Source organism: Arachis ipaensis, chromosome B2 (assembly GCF_059453495.1).
Source record: "Arachis ipaensis isolate K30076 ecotype BB chromosome B2, ASM5945349v1, whole genome shotgun sequence".
Classification (NCBI taxonomy): domain Eukaryota; kingdom Viridiplantae; phylum Streptophyta; class Magnoliopsida; order Fabales; family Fabaceae; genus Arachis; species Arachis ipaensis.
Window position 1 is genome coordinate 2,150,462 of NC_142437.1, and position 18,644 is coordinate 2,169,105.

The window sequence follows — 18,644 nt, forward strand, 5'->3', positions numbered from 1 at the left end:
TTGTCAAAGGATTAGGAGCTCTGTTCATATTTTGATGGTTTATTAATCTATATTTTTTTTATTTTAAAGTTTTGCATTAATCTGTTTATGATTGAGTATTTCATTCTTCATCAATAAAGAATTAGTAGCATCGACAGATGTGCTAATCCTGTTTTAGGTCTATTAACTGATTCGACAGAATAGTTTTTCAAATCGTGCTTGAAAACTCTTTCACATAGCTTTTTAAATCAACTAGACGTAAGAGATTTTGTAAGTGTGCAACAATACATGATTTTTTATTACCCTAGTTTTGCATATGTGACATATAATCCGAATTAGGACAATTCTTGAAAATTATGTTTTCTCTTTGAAAAATTGAATCGAATTTTTGAACTTAACCTCTTTGATTAATCAATTGATCAAAACATTGGTGGTTGGTTAATTAAAGAGAGACCGAGGAGCCAAGATATCGAAAATCGATTACTTTAGATTCGTCGTAAACAGAAATTTGTAAACTGTAAAACTAAGTTAACAAAGTTAATTTTTCTAAGGACATAAACATCTCCAAAGTTCTAAACATTCACTACTATTGATTTTCTCCAATTCAACAACACTGCCCGAAACATTCAACTTCAAGTTTCAAGCCTTTTAAGTTTTCAGTAAATCACAACAATTCTCAGTTCAGGTTCTATTGAGTTAATTAGTAATTTAATTCGATATTGCATACTTAGTTTTTAATCTTTGTGGAAACGATATTCACTTACCGTGGTATTACTTGAATGATCCGGTGCACTTGTCGATATCCATAAACTCTGGTTTTCGCTCATTACCATGTCGTGTCATGTCTCATATCTGTGTCAATGTCCATGCAAAATAGAGTATATTAGTAGCATATGTGATAAAAATTAATTTTATATTTTATATACGAAATATTTATTTCGAACTCACAACTCAAATATATCCAAATAAAGAATACTTTACACAATTTTTTTTATATATTTTTTCTATTCCTATTCTAACTTGAACGACTATATTAATATATTCCCATGCTACTTCCTGCTTCGTTTTTGGCCATCAATAGGTTGTAGGGCTGCACATGGATCGGATAATATCCGCATATCCATAGTAATTATCCGCATCCGATCTGAATTTTGCGGATATTATTCGATCCGCACTATGGTAGGATCGGATTGCGGATTCGGCAGTGATATCCGCGGATCCGATCTGCAAATCTACATATCCGCACATCACATATAATTAGCATAGTTTAAGAAAGTAAACTTTAATGTGATATGAATTTTAGTGTGTTATTTTATGAATTTTATGATATTTTGTTTTTAATTTTTGATGTTGTACTTTAACTTAGAATAATTAAACTTATTCTTATGTTATTATTTTGTTTTTGTTATTCAAGAGAACTATTATTTATAATATTTTAGGAGTAAATAGGCTTAAACAAATAAAAAATAAATTTTTTGGATATTTTTTTGTAAAAATAACCAAACAGAATCTTAAAATATTTTTTTTGTGTTATGCGGATATATCCGACATCCGTGCGGATCGGATCGGATCAGATCCGGCTTCAAAAAATGCGAATATCGTATCCAATTCGATCCAATGAGTGCAGTGCAGATCGAATAAAATTTTAGGCTATATCCGATCCAATCCGATCCATGTGCAGCCTAATAAGTTGTGTAAGCAGCCGACAACAATACTCAATGCACATTCAAATAGTCTTGTGGTACAAGACCCGCGAGGACAACGCACTAGTTTGAATAATAGTCGTAAATAATGAAATCAGGAAGTGGAAACATTAAATGCAGCTGTTCTTTTGGACCAAAAGAAGAGATAAACAAAAACGTGTAATCAATAGTTGAGATAGGTTGGAAATTGGAAAAGACATAATAGAGAAGGAAAGAAAAACAAAGGTAGAAATTAGAAAATAAGAGGTTGACACTTAAGGAAAGAACGACTGGATTGTATAGGATTAAAATTAAAATTAAAATTAAAATTAAAATTAAATAGATAGATTAATTCCTAGAAAAAATGTCGTTAATGAAATATATGCCAGCAGTAGGTTTAATTAATGGCAATTTATTACTTTTAACACATTTCTTCCAAAAGTTAGGCACGATTAATTGGGTTGCAATGTCATTCATTGATATACTTTCATTTTTTTTTTAACTTGCATCGGGGCATTGATATAGTTTTCATAAGCAACTAAGCAGGTGTAACTTTTAAATAAGATAAACCACCAAAAAATCCTCTAACTTTTAAATCGCTGACAGAAGGATTGATGCCTAACTTTTGTTAACAATTGATACATAAAAAGAAAAGCATGCAGGGAAGAATGACCCACATGCATGGGTCATGGGTGAGAGGGCAAGTCAAACTTTAGGAAAAATTAAATATAAATTGCTTTACTGAGTTATATATTAAGTAAAAACTTATTTTATTAAACTTAACAAACAACAATAATTTACTTATTAAATTTGATCTAATATAAAAACTATAAACAAATAAATGAATTAACCCACCAAAAAAAATTTTATACCTATATATATTGAAAATAGTTTGATTTGAATTTTGTTCTCCCTCACATTTTTTCTTTTTGACTCTCATTTTTGCCTCACAGTTTTGTAGAAATAATTTCAAAATGATTATTATGAGAAGTCAAACTTGATTCTTTCAAGTTAAACTTCTTACGTATGCTTTTGAATACTAAATTATAATTATTCTTTAAATACTAAATTATAATTATTCTTTTTATGATTAAAAAAATTAAAAAACAGACCAACAAGCACTTTAGTAGTGATAAATTGATAATGAACTTCATAACACTAGCCAACTAGTTAGTTCTCAAAATGAAACCTTAAAACTTAGTTCTCAAAATATAATGAAATTATTAGTTTTTTTTTCAAAGGTGGTTGAGATAGAAAAAAAAAAGTATATTCTTTTATTTTAAACATATGTAATATTTATTGAATGGTTTAACTTGTAGCAACTGGTTTAGTTGAAAAAGTTTTGTATGCCATGAATACAGTAATAAGTAGACTTTGCAATTAAATTAATAATGCTTGTTTGGATGTTATTAAGTGAGGAAAAAAAAAGAAATTTATTTTTAAAATATTTTTTTAATTTTAATGTGTTTGACTATTTTTTTTAAGTTAGAGTAAAAATACTAAAAAATAATAAAAAGTATCTTTTTATAAAAGATAAAATTATCATATTTTTTAATAAATTAAAAAAATGTTTTAATATAATAAATAAATAAACTTTTATATTGTTGTACTTAAATATAATTAATAGATAAAAAGTATATTTTTACATGAGATAGACATAACATCAAATTATTTTGCTTATTCAAAAGATTTTTAAAAAAATACCAAAATAATATTATTATAAAAAATACCATATTATTAAATTTAAATTTTATATATAATATGTTTAATTTGTTATATACTATTATTTTAGTCATTATTATTATTATTATTATTATTATTATTATTATTATTATTATTATTATTATTATTTAAAAAACTTTTTATGAATATAAAATAAAATTTATTTATTTATTTTACTAACTTAAAATTGTTTCTATTTTTTAATAATAAAATCTTAAAATTTTCTTAAAAACCTAATAAACCTCAACCAATCCAAACCCAATAGTTCGGATGGTATTAGATCGGATTAAAAATAAAATAAAATCAAATCGATATATATAATCCAAATTACAACAAACTATATAACTTTTATCGGATTAATTTTTTTTAAATCAATTCAAATTGTACAGTAAATTTTTTATTGATGTGATACATGACTGAATATATACGTAAAATTATTTTATATTAACACTCCATTCAAATTGAATTCTTAAAATAAATTAAATTTTAAAATTTTTTTAAATTTATTCGAAAATGACGAAAGAGAAACAATAATATATAAAAAAAGTATAGTTAACCAACAATATTTTTAAACAATGTGTGAACAATGTGAATTAATAAGGTTAAAAGAGTAAATTAATCCTAAATTTAATACGCTCTACTATATATAATCATGTATGAGGACAATGCTATTGCAACTTGCAAGCAATGTCGACGTTCACAGCCAAGATGGTATCACTTGGATGGGACCATAATGGTTTCCATCACAGACAATCCAAAGTCTCCAAGCCACATGCACGTAAACCTACACTTCCAAATGCACCTTCTTCAACACTAATAAGAACCCCTGAATCATACGCAATCCCACCAGAGAAGATTGAAGTTTTCAAGTCACTTGAGGGTTGGGTTTCAAAGTGCATCTTGCCACTTGTCAAGCCCGTTGAGCAAAGCTGGCAGCCTCTTGATTTTTTACCGGACTTCTCCCTGCCGGACGAGGACTTCAACAATAAGGTGAGATCGCAATTTTGTATTCAGGCTTGGATATTATCTATGTTTTGTCGCTAAACTATTATTTAATGCGGTTTTGTTAGGGAATTAATTTTCTTTTTAAACCAATAATCTAACAATAATTAGTGAACAAATAAAAGTAAAGGGTCTGAGTTATTATTGTATAAAAAAAAAAGGAAAATTTTAAAGAGAAAGAATAATATAATATAGATTGATTGTACTTTTCCATCTTAAGAATAATATAATGTTTTAGGAAAATCAAGAGACAGATTAGAAGCTTATATGTTTAATTATTTCTAGAAAATTTCATGCCAATCTAAAATCGTTTGTTATAATACTTTTTATATACTTAAAAACCAACTTATTAATATATTTGTTCAAAAAATACATAAACAAAAGGATTCTTCAATAATTAGTTGTTCATTATGTTTTGATATCGGTGAATTTAATATAAATAATCTTTATTATTTGTTATTGAATTTCATATATACATCAAGTTTACAAAAAACAAAAAATTATAAATGGTATAACTTTACTTAAATTGACACCGTTTGTTGATATAATGATATTATTTAATACTAACTCATGATATATATTGATTCAAAATACTTAGTTGAGGGCTCTAAGAGATCGGACAGCTGAACTTCCAGACGATTATTTTGTGGTTTTGGTGGGTGATATGATCACGGAGGAAGCTTTGCCGACTTATCAAACAAGGCTCAACCAGCTCGATGGCGTGGCGGATAAGACGGGCTCATGCACAAGCCCATGGGCAGTGTGGTCTCGGGCTTGGACCGCAGAAGAGAATAGGCATGGAGACTTGCTCCGAACTTATTTGTACCTTTCAGGACGAGTTGATATGCGTATGATTGAGAGGACCATCCATTACTTGATTGCAGCTGGCATGGTAAGATGCATTTTCTTGCTGCTACTAATTGTCTTGTTTACTAAATCAACAAATATCTATTCACAATATGGAGTGTAAAAATTAAAGGATGCTCCCACATCAAGACACAGAAAATGTCTTTTTCTAAAGATACTTTTTAATAATTAAAATTTAACACATATAATCACTTAAATTATGTTATTTTTGTCAAAATTAAGTCAGACAAATTAATTTAACTGTGAATCAAATTTTGAATTCGTCTAAATTAATATTATTTTTTATAAAAAATGATTACAATACTTCTATTATATAAAATGACTAAAATACTCTTATTATATATATTAATTTTGAGAATTTTAAATTCTAGCTCTTTACTTCTATATCCTGGGTTAGAATTTAAAATTTTCAATATATATATATATATAATAGGGATATTTTAGTTATGTTTTTATAATAGGGATATTGTAATAATATTTTATAAAAAATATTAATTTATATTGGTTCAAAATTTAATTTATTAATTTTTTTGCTAAACTGATTTATCCGATCTAATTTTAATAAAAATAATACAATTTAATTGATTATATGTGTTAAATTTTAATTTTAAAAAAAAGACGTTTTTGACATCTTTATATAAATGGCTCCCAAAATTAAATGATTCATTCTATGATGTACATGTGAATCTCAACTTTTATTTGCCAAGACATAAATTTAAACAAATTAAGAGAAAGATTTAGCTCTTAAATAATATTATTAGCTAGTGCAGACGTATCATTACATCATCATCTTAAAATTTAAGATAATGCTACGTGACTAAATTATTTTAATAATCAAATTCAATTAAATCGATCTATTAGTTTAAAGATTGATAACTAAAAATTTAAGTAAAAAAAAAAAGGAAGAAAAACATAAGAAAATTTAAGTTAAAAAAAAAGGAAGAAAAACATAAGAAAAAAATTTTAGTTAAACTTAGTTACAAAATTAATTTGTTCATCTAACATTTCTCTAAAATTTTTACATTACTTCAAAATTAATCTGATATTTATTATTTTGGTGTAGGAATGCGATATAGACAAGAATCCATATATGGGATTTGTGTACACATCATTTCAAGAACGGGCTACTTTTATTTCACACGGCAACACGGCTCGGCTTGCTAAGGAAAACGGTGATCCAGTGCTTGCGCGAATATGTGGCACCATTGCTGCAGATGAAAAGCGTCACGAGAATGCATACACAAAGATCGTTGAGAAGCTTCTAGAAGTGGATCCTACAGAGGCAGTGGTTGCAATATCAAACATGATGCGCAAAGGAATCACAATGCCAGCACACTTGATGCAGGATGGGAAGGATCCACACCTCTTTCATCACTTCGCTGCAGTGGCACAACGACTTGGTGTCTACACAGCCAATGATTATGCTGACATTTTGGAGTTTTTGATCGACAGGTGGAAATTAGAGAAGATACAGGATTTAACTTCTGAAGGAAGACGTGCACAGGATTTTGTGTGTGGTCTAGCACCCAAGATTAGAAGGTTTCAAGTACGAGCTGCTGAGAGAGCACATGAAACAGAGACACATAGTGTCAAATTTAGTTGGATTTTCAACAAGGAAGTGTCATTAATATAAAAGAAATAAGAGTTAAGATATGTGTACACTAAAATCAGTCACTAGTATAAAATATATGTTAGAATATAAATACACTTTAAAAATAAATTAAACCACACATATATTTATACACAAATATATTGGTGATTGATTTTAGTGCTAATTTTAGTATACAAATAGTATTTCTCAAGAAATAAATTGATCACTTATTTCTATAAGTGGACAAAAGTCACAAAACACTTGATCAAATGAGATTTGGACCCACTTGGTGCACAGGAAGCTAAAGATCAGAAATGAAACTTTCATAGTATTGTTTTATATAACAATAATTGTCTGATATTTCAAAAAGCGCTATGCTATTTTGAAACTAATTAGATGATATATAAACCTATTTATATTATATAAAAGTTGATACTAAATTATTATAGAATTAGTTTGTCATATTGTGTTATTTTTACGTTTTTTTAAAATATATTTTAGTTTAATAAGCTAAAGATTAATTTATCATAAATTAGAATTCTATTTTTAAAAATTTGCTGCTACTGCGAGATATGAACCATTAATATTTATTTAAACAAAATATTGAACTAATATGCGACTGGATTGGGTAAAACAATGTAAATTAGCAACTAGGCAATTAGATTTATTTTGTCAGAATGTTTGGCTAGACAGGTTTAAGTCCGGGGCCCAATCAAACACAAAAACTAAACACTAATTAAAATTGGAAGAAAAGTCATTAAAAGTCCTCACCAACATGTTGCCTAATTAGGTAATGCTAAGAAGTAAGAACTAAAGATAAAAACAATAACTAAAATTTATTTTATTTAATATTTATTTATAATTAATAAATACTAAATAAAATAAATTTTGTCTATTTTTCAATAATTTATTTTAGTTATCAAATATTTTTGTTTAATTAACTACTCGATCATCGCTGAAGAAGGATATCCATCGCAATGAAGAGTTTAGTATACAAAGCTAACCCCTTTCATGTACTTTTCCACAACATTAGGAAGATTGATTCGGGGTTTGTAGTTACCATAGAAGGTATCCTTGAGAGTCCTCTCATTCAAGAAGTTCATATATAGGATGAGTTTCAAAAGCATCATCTTTGCTTAGTACACCAAGAAGAACAGCAACACCCCAAGCCTAAAAAGGGAAGAGAATATTTAAGTTTTAGTATAAGTAAATAACTTATCATAACAACATTATAGTAACAAATTAAAAAAAGAACAAATTTTGATTCAATTGCACCATAGATACATTCAAATGTTGAGATCATACTTTGGATGCTGCTAGTACATTTAACAGAACGATCTATGTTTCTATTGGTCATTTTAGCAATTACCTATTGAACAACGTTAACATTTTAGTCTTTCTTCTATGAAAGTATAAATAATTACTGAAAAAAAACTTAGAATGAACTAACCTTTTGTACATATTTATTATGATATTTTCGGTTCACAATTTTATTAACCCCAAACTTTTTAGCCTTCAACAATTAGTAAAATGAGAAAATAACATTAGTAAGTAAATACAATTTGTAGATTTGAAAAACTTGTTCAATATACTCTATGCTTAATCATCTACTACATTTGATTTAGAGAGAATGTGATAAAGAAAAAAGATAAACAAGATGAATAAAAAAATATACATTAAAATTAAAATAAAAAAAGATATATTAAAATTGAGTATAAAGATAATTACTCTATTTTTTATTTAATTTTTGACTAAATAAGAAAGGAACTCTTCAACCTAACTTGTCAACGCTATAGTTTGCGAATTGAATCGAATAAACTCCTCAACTTTCTATTCAATTTTCCCGATGCAACAAAAGAGAGACTTCTGAACCTCAATTGTCCACACTATGTATGGTTTCATCAAGAAACTAAAAAGGAATTTTCAAATTTCTGAATCATTCAATATTACGACTACACTAGTTTATGAAGTATTTATAACCTCTTATTGTGTTAAAATATAGAAAACCTTAAACCCACAAATATAACGCCCAATCTAGTCATTAAATAAACAAAATCAAAATACATCAAATTAATTTAAAATATTCTAAAAATATAAATTAATATTTTCTAAATAACACTTGAACTCTTCATATCATGAACATTTAAAACACATATCATATTCTCCTCCTCTACAAACAAGATTCGTCCTCGAATCTTATAGGTAAAAAAATAGTATATGAAAAGGACAATAATTACAAAGAAGATTCATCCTCGAATCTTATATTTTTCTTTTTTTATCTTTTTTTTGCACCGTATGTATGTTTTTTTATTTTTTTAAACAATAAAATTAACAATAATGACTAAACAATAATGAACCGCAAACGAAAATATGAACACAAAAACATAAAAAAAGAGGCGACAGACACTAGATTCTCTTTTTTATATATAAAAGAACCAATATAGATTAATAAGAATTAATCTAATACCGGAACTTTGATCCCAAATGATAAAGAAAAAAGATAAATAAGATGATAAGAATTCAAACCGAATAAAAAAAGATACATTTAAATTAAAATAAAAACAAAAATGATAGATTAAAATTGAGTACAAAGCGAATCACTACTTCTCAACCTATTTTGTCAATGTCATAGTTTTATCACAAAACTAAAAAAAAATTTTTAAACCTCTAAATCATTATATACAACTACACTAGTTTATAAGGTATTTATAACCTCTTATTAGGTTAAAATATAGAAAATCCTAAGCCCACAAACATAAAGCCCAATTTAGTAATTAAATAAACAAAATCAAAATATATCAAATTAAATTAAATTATTCTAAAAATATAAACTAATATCTTTTAAATAAAATTTGAACTTTTTATATCACAAACATTTGAAACTCGTATAAACCCCAATTAAAATTGGCTGGAAACTAAATCAACCCCAATAATTCTTGATGCACCAGAAATCCTTGCCCCTTCAGCAACCAAAAATTTGGATTAAAAAAAGAACAAAAGTCACTACTCACTAATGTCCTTGATCCATAGCTATAAAAACTGCAATACAAAGAAAAGTAGAGGATAACATAGAACAAGACCAACAATTCCTGAGTCAAAAACAACAACAGAAGAACCAGATTTTGGTTTTGCAACATTGACAGTGGCACCAAGACCTACAAACATAAAAATAAAAACTAAATTGTCAGATAACAGAATCACCAACAAACAAAACGTGAAAAAATATATTAATCTAGGATGATGTTGCAAACATGTGCAGATTCCATTGCTGAGAACACAAACTTTATCAAGTGGTGCTTTAGGGTTGATCTTTGCAACACATCCAGCATGAACCACAGTTTCCCTGAATGTGAAAGTCCCAACAAAATGATAAATTGATTTTCTCTTGATGGAGAATCTTGATTCTTGATCATGGATCATGACACTCCTATCAGTGTTGATCCTGAAAATGTCACATATGTTGCTCTCCTCTGACTTGCAGTGAGAACATTCCCCACACTCTCTGATGAACACAGGGAGGGCCTGGTCACTGATGAGTTATTCCCTCTTTTACTCTCTCCATAATCTTGCACCATTACCAATAACATTGTTCTTTAACTTCATCTTCTTTGATATAATATAATGTTGAATAATGAATGAATCAATGTACATATATAGTAGAGAATCACAGGACTTAATACAAAGAAGTTATATAATTAAGAATATGATCCAGAAGAGCAAACTGATTTTGATGCATCTTTTATTCTTGTAGTTTGTATAAAAGTTATCAGATTGCTCGTAGCCTATGCAATTCATTGTAACTTCAAATTATTCTAAATGAATGTAAAATGTGTTTTTTTAAATGCAATAATAGATAAAGAGATCTACATGGTTCAACTTCTTAGTTTTGAAAATAAAATTTTTTAAAATTATGTTTTTAAACTTGATAAAGCCTTATACGATTTGAGACAAGCTCCTAAAGTTTGGTATGAGAAGCTTAACTTATTTTTATTGAAAAATAATTTTTAGAGAGGAGCCTTTGACACTACTTTATTTATTAAAAATTTCAATGATCATTTTATTTTTGTGCAAGTTTATGTTGATGATATCATTTTTGGTTCTGCTAATAAAGATTTATGTGCAGATTTTACACTAAGTTTATGACTAGTAAATTTTATATGAGCATAATAGGAGAGCTCACTTTTTTCTAGGCTTATAAATTAAGCAAATTGTTGATGGCATCTTTGTTCATCAATAGAAGTATGCCAAGAAACTTGTCAAAAAGTTTGAGTTGGAATATGCTAAACCTATGGAAACTCCTATGTATCCAAGCATCAAGCGAGACAAAGATGGGCATGCAAGAGATGTAGATGAGACTAGATATAAATGAATGATTGATTACTTAATGTATCTTACATATCTTCAAGACCGGATATAATTCAAAGTGTTAGAGTATGCTTAAGATTCCAATCAAAGTCCAAAAAATCTCATCTTTCAACAGTAAAAAGAATCATTAGATATGTACTTGGTACTACTAATTATGGTTTATGGTATCCGAAAACTTATTCCTTTAAATTAGTGGATTATTATTGCGATGCACATTTTGCTGGAGATCGAATTGATAGAAGAAACACAAGTGATATTTGTTGCTTTCTTGGCAAATTTTTTGGCAAATTTCTTGATGTGTGGTCAAATAAAAAATAAGCCACTACTTTATCAACTACCGAAACTGAATACATTACATCATATTCATGTTACTCTTAATTACTATGATTAAAAACATAATTGGCTAATTACAAATTGAATACTTCTAATATAAGAATAAAAATTCAAATTTTGTATTTTAGTTTAAATTCTAAAAAATTTGTATTTCAACAAATTTATAAATTTAAAATAGAATAATTAATAATTTTTTAAAATTTAAAAAAATTATCTTTTAATTTATTAGCGCATAAAAAATTATTACCAAGATTATTAATATTAAAAAATATAATCCTCTAAAATAGCACGAGTTAAAATATAATTTTTTTTAAAATTAGAAATAACATATAAAGGCAACAGCTAAATTTATGCAATTATGTAATTCAAAAAATAATTAAAATAATATATCAATCAAATTATTATTTAATTTGTAAAATAAAATGCATAAACAAATATTTTGATGGTGGTATTTATTATCTCAAATTCTAAAAATCCAAATTTGAGTTCTTCGGCCATCCTTAGATGATTATATATATTTTATATAATAAATTTTTTTAATATTAAAAGTTTCGATAATTTTTTAGATACTAATAAATTAAAGAATAATTTTTAATAAATTTTCAAAAATCGTTAATAGTGTCATTTTAAATTTATAAATTTGTGAAATAGCACATTTTTCAAAATTTAAACTAAAACAAAATTTTTATTTTTATTTTTTATATTTTATTTATATCTAAATAAAATATTTTTATTTATATTTATATTTTAAAAGGTGAGTGCTAGATAAACAATGATTATCTTGAATAATATGAACAACTACCAATCAAATAAAAATATATTACACCTCTAAATTAACTATCTAAATTTTAATATTAAAATAATCATCCGTACACCTAGTGAAATGAACATCAAATATATCTATTATTTATATTGTTTAATATTTTTATTGTCTACCTATATTTTTTATTTTAAAATTAATTTTTTTAGATATTTATTCTCTATTAACGTTAAATGAGCTTTGAAAATAGTAAAAACTGTGTAAATTAGCCGTTGTGTTCTAAATTCGTTATCAGTGCCAGCAAAATTATATTGAAAATTTTCTTTTTTAATTGTTATCAGTTGATTGTAAAAGTAGGGCAGAAAATATACAATTTTAATTTTGCTTACATTGGCTGCAAAAATAAGAAATAATATGTAAAATAGTAAATAGTTGTATTTTTATATAAAATATTAATATAATTTTTTATGAATTTTGCTATCGTATATTTTAAGGGTATAGGTTAAATATACTATAAAAAAAATATTTTTACGTTTTTAATGTATAAATAATATTAAAATTTTTTTATGGTATATTTAATCTATGTTCTTAGGACATAATAACAAAATTTTTCTTTTATTTATTGGAAAAAAAAGTCAAAAATTAAAAGGTTCTTAAATATGAAGTGAAAATCAGATGTCATTGACAAGCTCATAGTCTGATAATGTTAAAAGGGAAATTAATGTAGCGTCTTTGATTAAATAAATTAGACGAGGTGGCCCAACTTTAAAATCAAGGGGAAAAAACCTAATATTGACGCACCTTAATGAAAAGTAATTAATAAACCTATTTTGGTGTCATCTTAACCTACACGTGCAGAATATCCCATTGGTTCTCAAATAACATGACAAAGTGAAGGGATGTTGTGGATAGGGATGTACATGACCCGACTCGACTCGAAGATCTGGTCTGGTCCCGAATATTTTATGGACTAATTTAATGTGATTTCATCGGGTCTAAAATCGGGTAAGGGTCTCAAAGATATACCCAGTCATTATTTCGGGTCGGGTCCGGGCTATAGCTCGGGTCACCCGAATTCGACCCGGTCATCATACACAATTAATATTTTGTGTTATTAGTAATGGATGAGGATATTCTTATGTGGAATTTAAATATTGTAAACCTTAATATTTTGTGTTATTAGTCATTTATAAGATTATAAGTTAATGTTTTATGTTTAAAATGCATAAGACTTTAGACAAATGCATAATATTGTGTTATTTGTATTGATTTAAATATTTGGTGTTAGATAATATTAGTATTGATTATGGTTACGCTATAATTTTAGAGAAGGGTTGGTTCTTGTTATATTTTTTTAAGTGAATTTTACTATATAAATTGTGAAATAAAGATTGGAGATTAGGTGATTTTTACATATTAAAGACCCGATTTTTATCTGATTTTTACCCGACCCGAAAGTGCGTAGATTTCATCAGATCTAGGATCGGATTAGGGTCCAAAAATTAGACTCAATCTATATTTCGGACTGAATCTAGATTAAGTCAAATTCGATGTGACCCGAACATGTACACCCCTAGTTATAATGTTAAAGGGAAATTAATGTAGCGTCTTTGATTAAATAAATTAGACGAGGTGGCCCAACTTTAAAATCAAGGGAAAAAAAACCTATAATATTGACGCATCTTAATGAAAAGTAATTAATAAACCTATTTTGATAAAGTTAGGGATGTTGTGAACTTGCTGACGATGCACAACCATTGGAGTAGAGGGAGTGAGTTAAAAGTACATTAAAAGCATAACATAAAATCAAAATAAAAAAATCACCACTGGTCCAACATTATAGTAAGTGGTGGAACCATGTAGAAGAATTAAAACTTAATAAACCATAATTTCAACGAGTTTTTTAAACAACAACACAAAAATTTTGTTCTATTAGGTGAGATCGATTACATAGATCAAATAAATAATATTATTAAATTTTATCATGTATTATATTTATATAGAGATCATTTATATTAAATTTTGTTTGACCACTTTATAGATAATCTTTCTAAGTCTTTCTCTATCTTTCATCTCTTGTTTATTTTATTTAACAAATTTTTTTTTATATAAAAATACATTTGGGACAGATGCATTTTAGTATTTTATACAAAAATACAACTATTTATCATTTTAGGTATTATTTCTTATTTTCGCAGTTGGTGTAAGCAAAAAAATTTCATTAGCACTGTCAACAAATTTGGGACAGATGCTACTCTACACAACTACTTCTATTATTTTCAACAAGATATTAACATTTTTTAATTTTAAATTAAAAAAATATCAATAAAAATATTTTTATTTAGATTCAAATAAAATATTAAAAAATAAAATAATAAAAAATTTAAATTTCATGTTTTAATTTATATTTTAGAAAATATGTATTTTTATAAATTTATAAATTTAAAACAAAATAATTAACAAATTTTTAAAATTTATTAAAAATTATTATTTAATTCATTAGCACTTAAATAACCGAAAATCTTTTACTTTTAAAAAAATTATGTATAACTTTTTAAGGTAACATATGAATTATAACATAAATTTTTTCAAATTAAAAATAACAGTTATTATTCGTAATAAAATAAAATAAAAAGTTCAATCTAAATCTATATAATATGTAATTTAGAAAATAATTAAAATATTATATTAACAAAATTATCATATAAATAGTAAAATTAAGTGTACAACAAATATTTTGCTGGCGGTAATAATTATTACGTCAAATTTTGAAAATTTTAAGTTTAAATTTTTATACTATTTTAAAGGCTATACTTTATATGATTTTTTTTAAATATAAAAAATTTTATGATATTTTTTTAGATATTAATAAATTAAAAGATATTTTTAATGAATTTTAAAAAATTGTTAATTATTCTATTTTTAATTCATAAATTTATAAAATCATAAATTTTTTAAAATTTAAACTAAAACACAATTTAAAATTTTTTATTATTATTTTTTATTTTTTATATTTTCTTTCGATCGAAATTGAGATTTTACCTTATTGGTATTTAAAGTTGTTGAAAACAATTGAATTTGTGTAGTAACTGACATGTTTATTTTGTCCCAACTTCGCTGGTAGTGTTAGCAAAAATATGCATTGAAATTTTTTTTTTTCATTTTTGCTTATAGTGACTGTAAATTTAGGGTAGGAAATATATATTTTCAAATTCGCTTACATTGGATGTGAAAAATAAGAAATAATATGTAAAATAGTAAATAATTATATTTTTGTATAAAATGTTAAGAGAAAAGTTTGAAGGGCATCAATTTTTGTTTGTATTTATCAATCCTTTTAGATAATAATTTAATTTTTTTAGTCTAACAGTCTAATATTTTATTTTTAGTTAACACATTTTTAAATATTGTTAGTTCATTACAAGAACTACAATATCTTTAAAGTAAATATGACTGAAAAATATAGGCACTATAATCTTTTTATATTCTACTTCAAAATGTATAACAGGTATATTATTTATCTTATTCGAAGTCATATAAGTCTAGTTAGGTGGTTGTGATTAAGACTAAGTCAAGAAGTCACATCGAGTCTGATGGAACAGAGGGTCAGAAACTTTTTCAAATTAATGACTCAACTCTTTCAAAAAAAGTAGTTGATACTGGTAATCTGATTATTCTTAGGCCGGCTGCTATTATGAATGATGACATCATTAATCTTAGGGTAGATGATGACACAACCACCAGACGACGACGATCTTCAAGAATAGAAGATGAGGTTGATGCATACAAAGAAGAAGAAGATGGGTTCGATGATCAATAAATTATTTCGGAAGAGGAGGATGATGAACCAGAAGAAGAAGATGATGAATCTGAATAAGATTAATGTCAATATAGTTCTATCCTATATATTTTTGATCAAACTTTCATTTCATTTTTAGATCTTGTATATTTAATCTTTTACATATTATATAAATCATTGTTTTCAGATAAAATACTAATTATTCATTAATTAAAAGTTGATAATCATTTATTAACTATCGGGATCCATTATAGCTTGGAGAAAAAATAAAAAAAATTGGTACTACCGATGAATTTACCAACGTAGTGATCATCCAAGTTATTAAAAAAAACATATTTTTCATCGGATTATTCTCATGGTACAGTGAGCGAAGACTCAACTTATAGCACCAACTTTATAGTCAAATTTTTTTTCGATGGTAAAATTCATAAGATTTTTGTCTTTTGAACCATCAAAATCTACCTCTAAATTTGCCGCAAGTTATTAGTGGACAGTAAAATGATAAAATCTGCCAGTAAATATTTATAATAAATAAATAAAAATAATATTTTTATGATTAAAAAGATAATAATTGAATAATATACTTTGAAATGTATAATTTAATAAATAATTTTTAAAATAGTGACATTTTATTTAAAAAAAATTTAAATCCGAGGAAAAAATACGTAATATTGTCGCACCTTAATGAAAGGTAATTAATGAACCTATTTTGGTGTCATCCCGTCATCCTAACTCTTAACGTACACATGTTTAGTGATAATAAATTATAACTTAAATAACATAATTTTTTTATACTTATTTAAAAAGTTATGGATTCAAATTTTTTTTTTTTTTTGGGTACATATGTTTAGTATATACCATATATTTTCAGATACACACATGGCAAAGTGAAAGGAGGGGGGAGGGGAGTTGAGTAAATTGATATTTGACAGGTTCACATTTAACAATATATTTTAAGATTTTAATATTTTTAGATTATTCAAAAGTATTTCATAGAATTAAAATTATTAGTTATTATATTTGAAATGAGTTTAAAAAAATATTTTTTAATATATAAAATTATATAATCTATTAAAAATTTATCTTTTATCTTATTTTAATTTTTTTAATAATTTTTAAAATAAAAAAATTCATTCAATTATTACTATTATCACAAGAAGTAAAAATTAAAGTTTAAATCTTTTGTTACAAAGAGCATATAGAAAAATATGAAAGAATAAAATTTTGGGCAAAATACGTCAGTAAACCAAATGCAAGAAAAAAATTATTTGGATCATCCAAAATAAAATTTGATACGTGTATTATTCAAAGTCTAAATTTATGTAGATCAAATTAGACTAATTTAAATTACAACTTTTAACAGCAAATTGAATTAAGTAGAGTAAATTTAATAGGTAAAATTATATTTGGAGTAAATCGAAATAGGCTATTTTAATTTATACAAGTACGGGTAAATCGAATTAGGTAGGTTAAATTTATGAAATTTTGGGTTTTTAATTTCATGATAAATCGAAATAGCCTAATTCGATTTACATGTATGGAGACCTATAATCATAAATCGAACTAGGTTGATCGATTTACTAAATTTTTAGCAACATATGTAAATGAAGTCTGGCTAATTCGATTTAGTAGCCATTTTATTTTGATCATTTTTGGACAAAATAAATAAAAAATTGATCAGACATAATAATAATAATAATAATAATAATAATAATAATAATAATAATAATAATAATAATAATAATAATATTTAAAAAAAAGTATTAAAATATATTATTTTGTATATTATTTTTAATTTAATAAATAAATATTAATTTTAAAAAGTCTTATAATTAAATATTTTGTTAATTTATTTTTTTAATACATGAAATAAAATAAATTTTTTTATTTTTAAATTATTATTGATTATATAGAGTATTTTATTTAAAATTTGAGTTCATGCTTGAATATTTATATTTAAATTTAATCATTTTATTAATTGCTTCGCGTGAAATAAAATATTTTTTTAATTTTAAAATTATTAATTATGTAAAAGAATATTATATTTGAAACTTGAGTAAATATATTTTTAATAATTTTTTAATAAATTTATTTAATTTTTTTTTACCAAAGATAGGATGGAGACTCGAATCCGCTACCTCTTAATTGAGTATGGAGAGACTATACCATTTGAGCTATAACTCATTGACATAAATTTATTTAAATTATACCATAAAAAATATTTTATTTCATACAAAATAATTAAAAAAATAACTTAAAAGAGGTTAGAAATACTATAAAAGTTTGTAATAATGTAATGGCTGAGGTAAATACATGATAAATCAAACCTAGTGGATTCGATTTATGTCCGTTGCTTATAAATTTTAGTACATTACAAATTTTTATAGTATTTCGTACATTAAAAAAAGATAAGCTAACAATATATTTAATTATAAGACTTCTTCAAAATTAATATTTATTTATTAAATTAAAAAATATATAAAATAACATATTTTAATATTTCTTTTAAGTATTCTCCATAATAATAATAATAATAATAATAAT

General features: G+C 25.2%; 1 protein-coding gene and 1 pseudogene across 1 annotated transcript; one reads left to right on the plus strand and one right to left on the minus strand.

Moving 5' to 3' along the window:
- Positions 1-4,070: 4,070 nt before the first annotated feature.
- Positions 4,071-7,107, plus strand: LOC107626546 (stearoyl-[acyl-carrier-protein] 9-desaturase 6, chloroplastic-like). The gene is made up of 3 exons (XM_016329449.3): positions 4,071-4,373; positions 4,984-5,277; positions 6,316-7,107. The coding sequence occupies exons 1-3, from the start codon at positions 4,071-4,073 to the stop codon at positions 6,883-6,885; spliced, it is 1,167 nt and encodes a 388-aa protein (XP_016184935.3). The 3' UTR covers positions 6,886-7,107.
- A 722-nt stretch (positions 7,108-7,829) lies between these two features.
- On the minus strand, positions 7,830-10,405 carry LOC107626547 (alcohol dehydrogenase 1-like; annotated as a pseudogene).
- Positions 10,406-18,644: the final 8,239 nt, after the last annotated feature.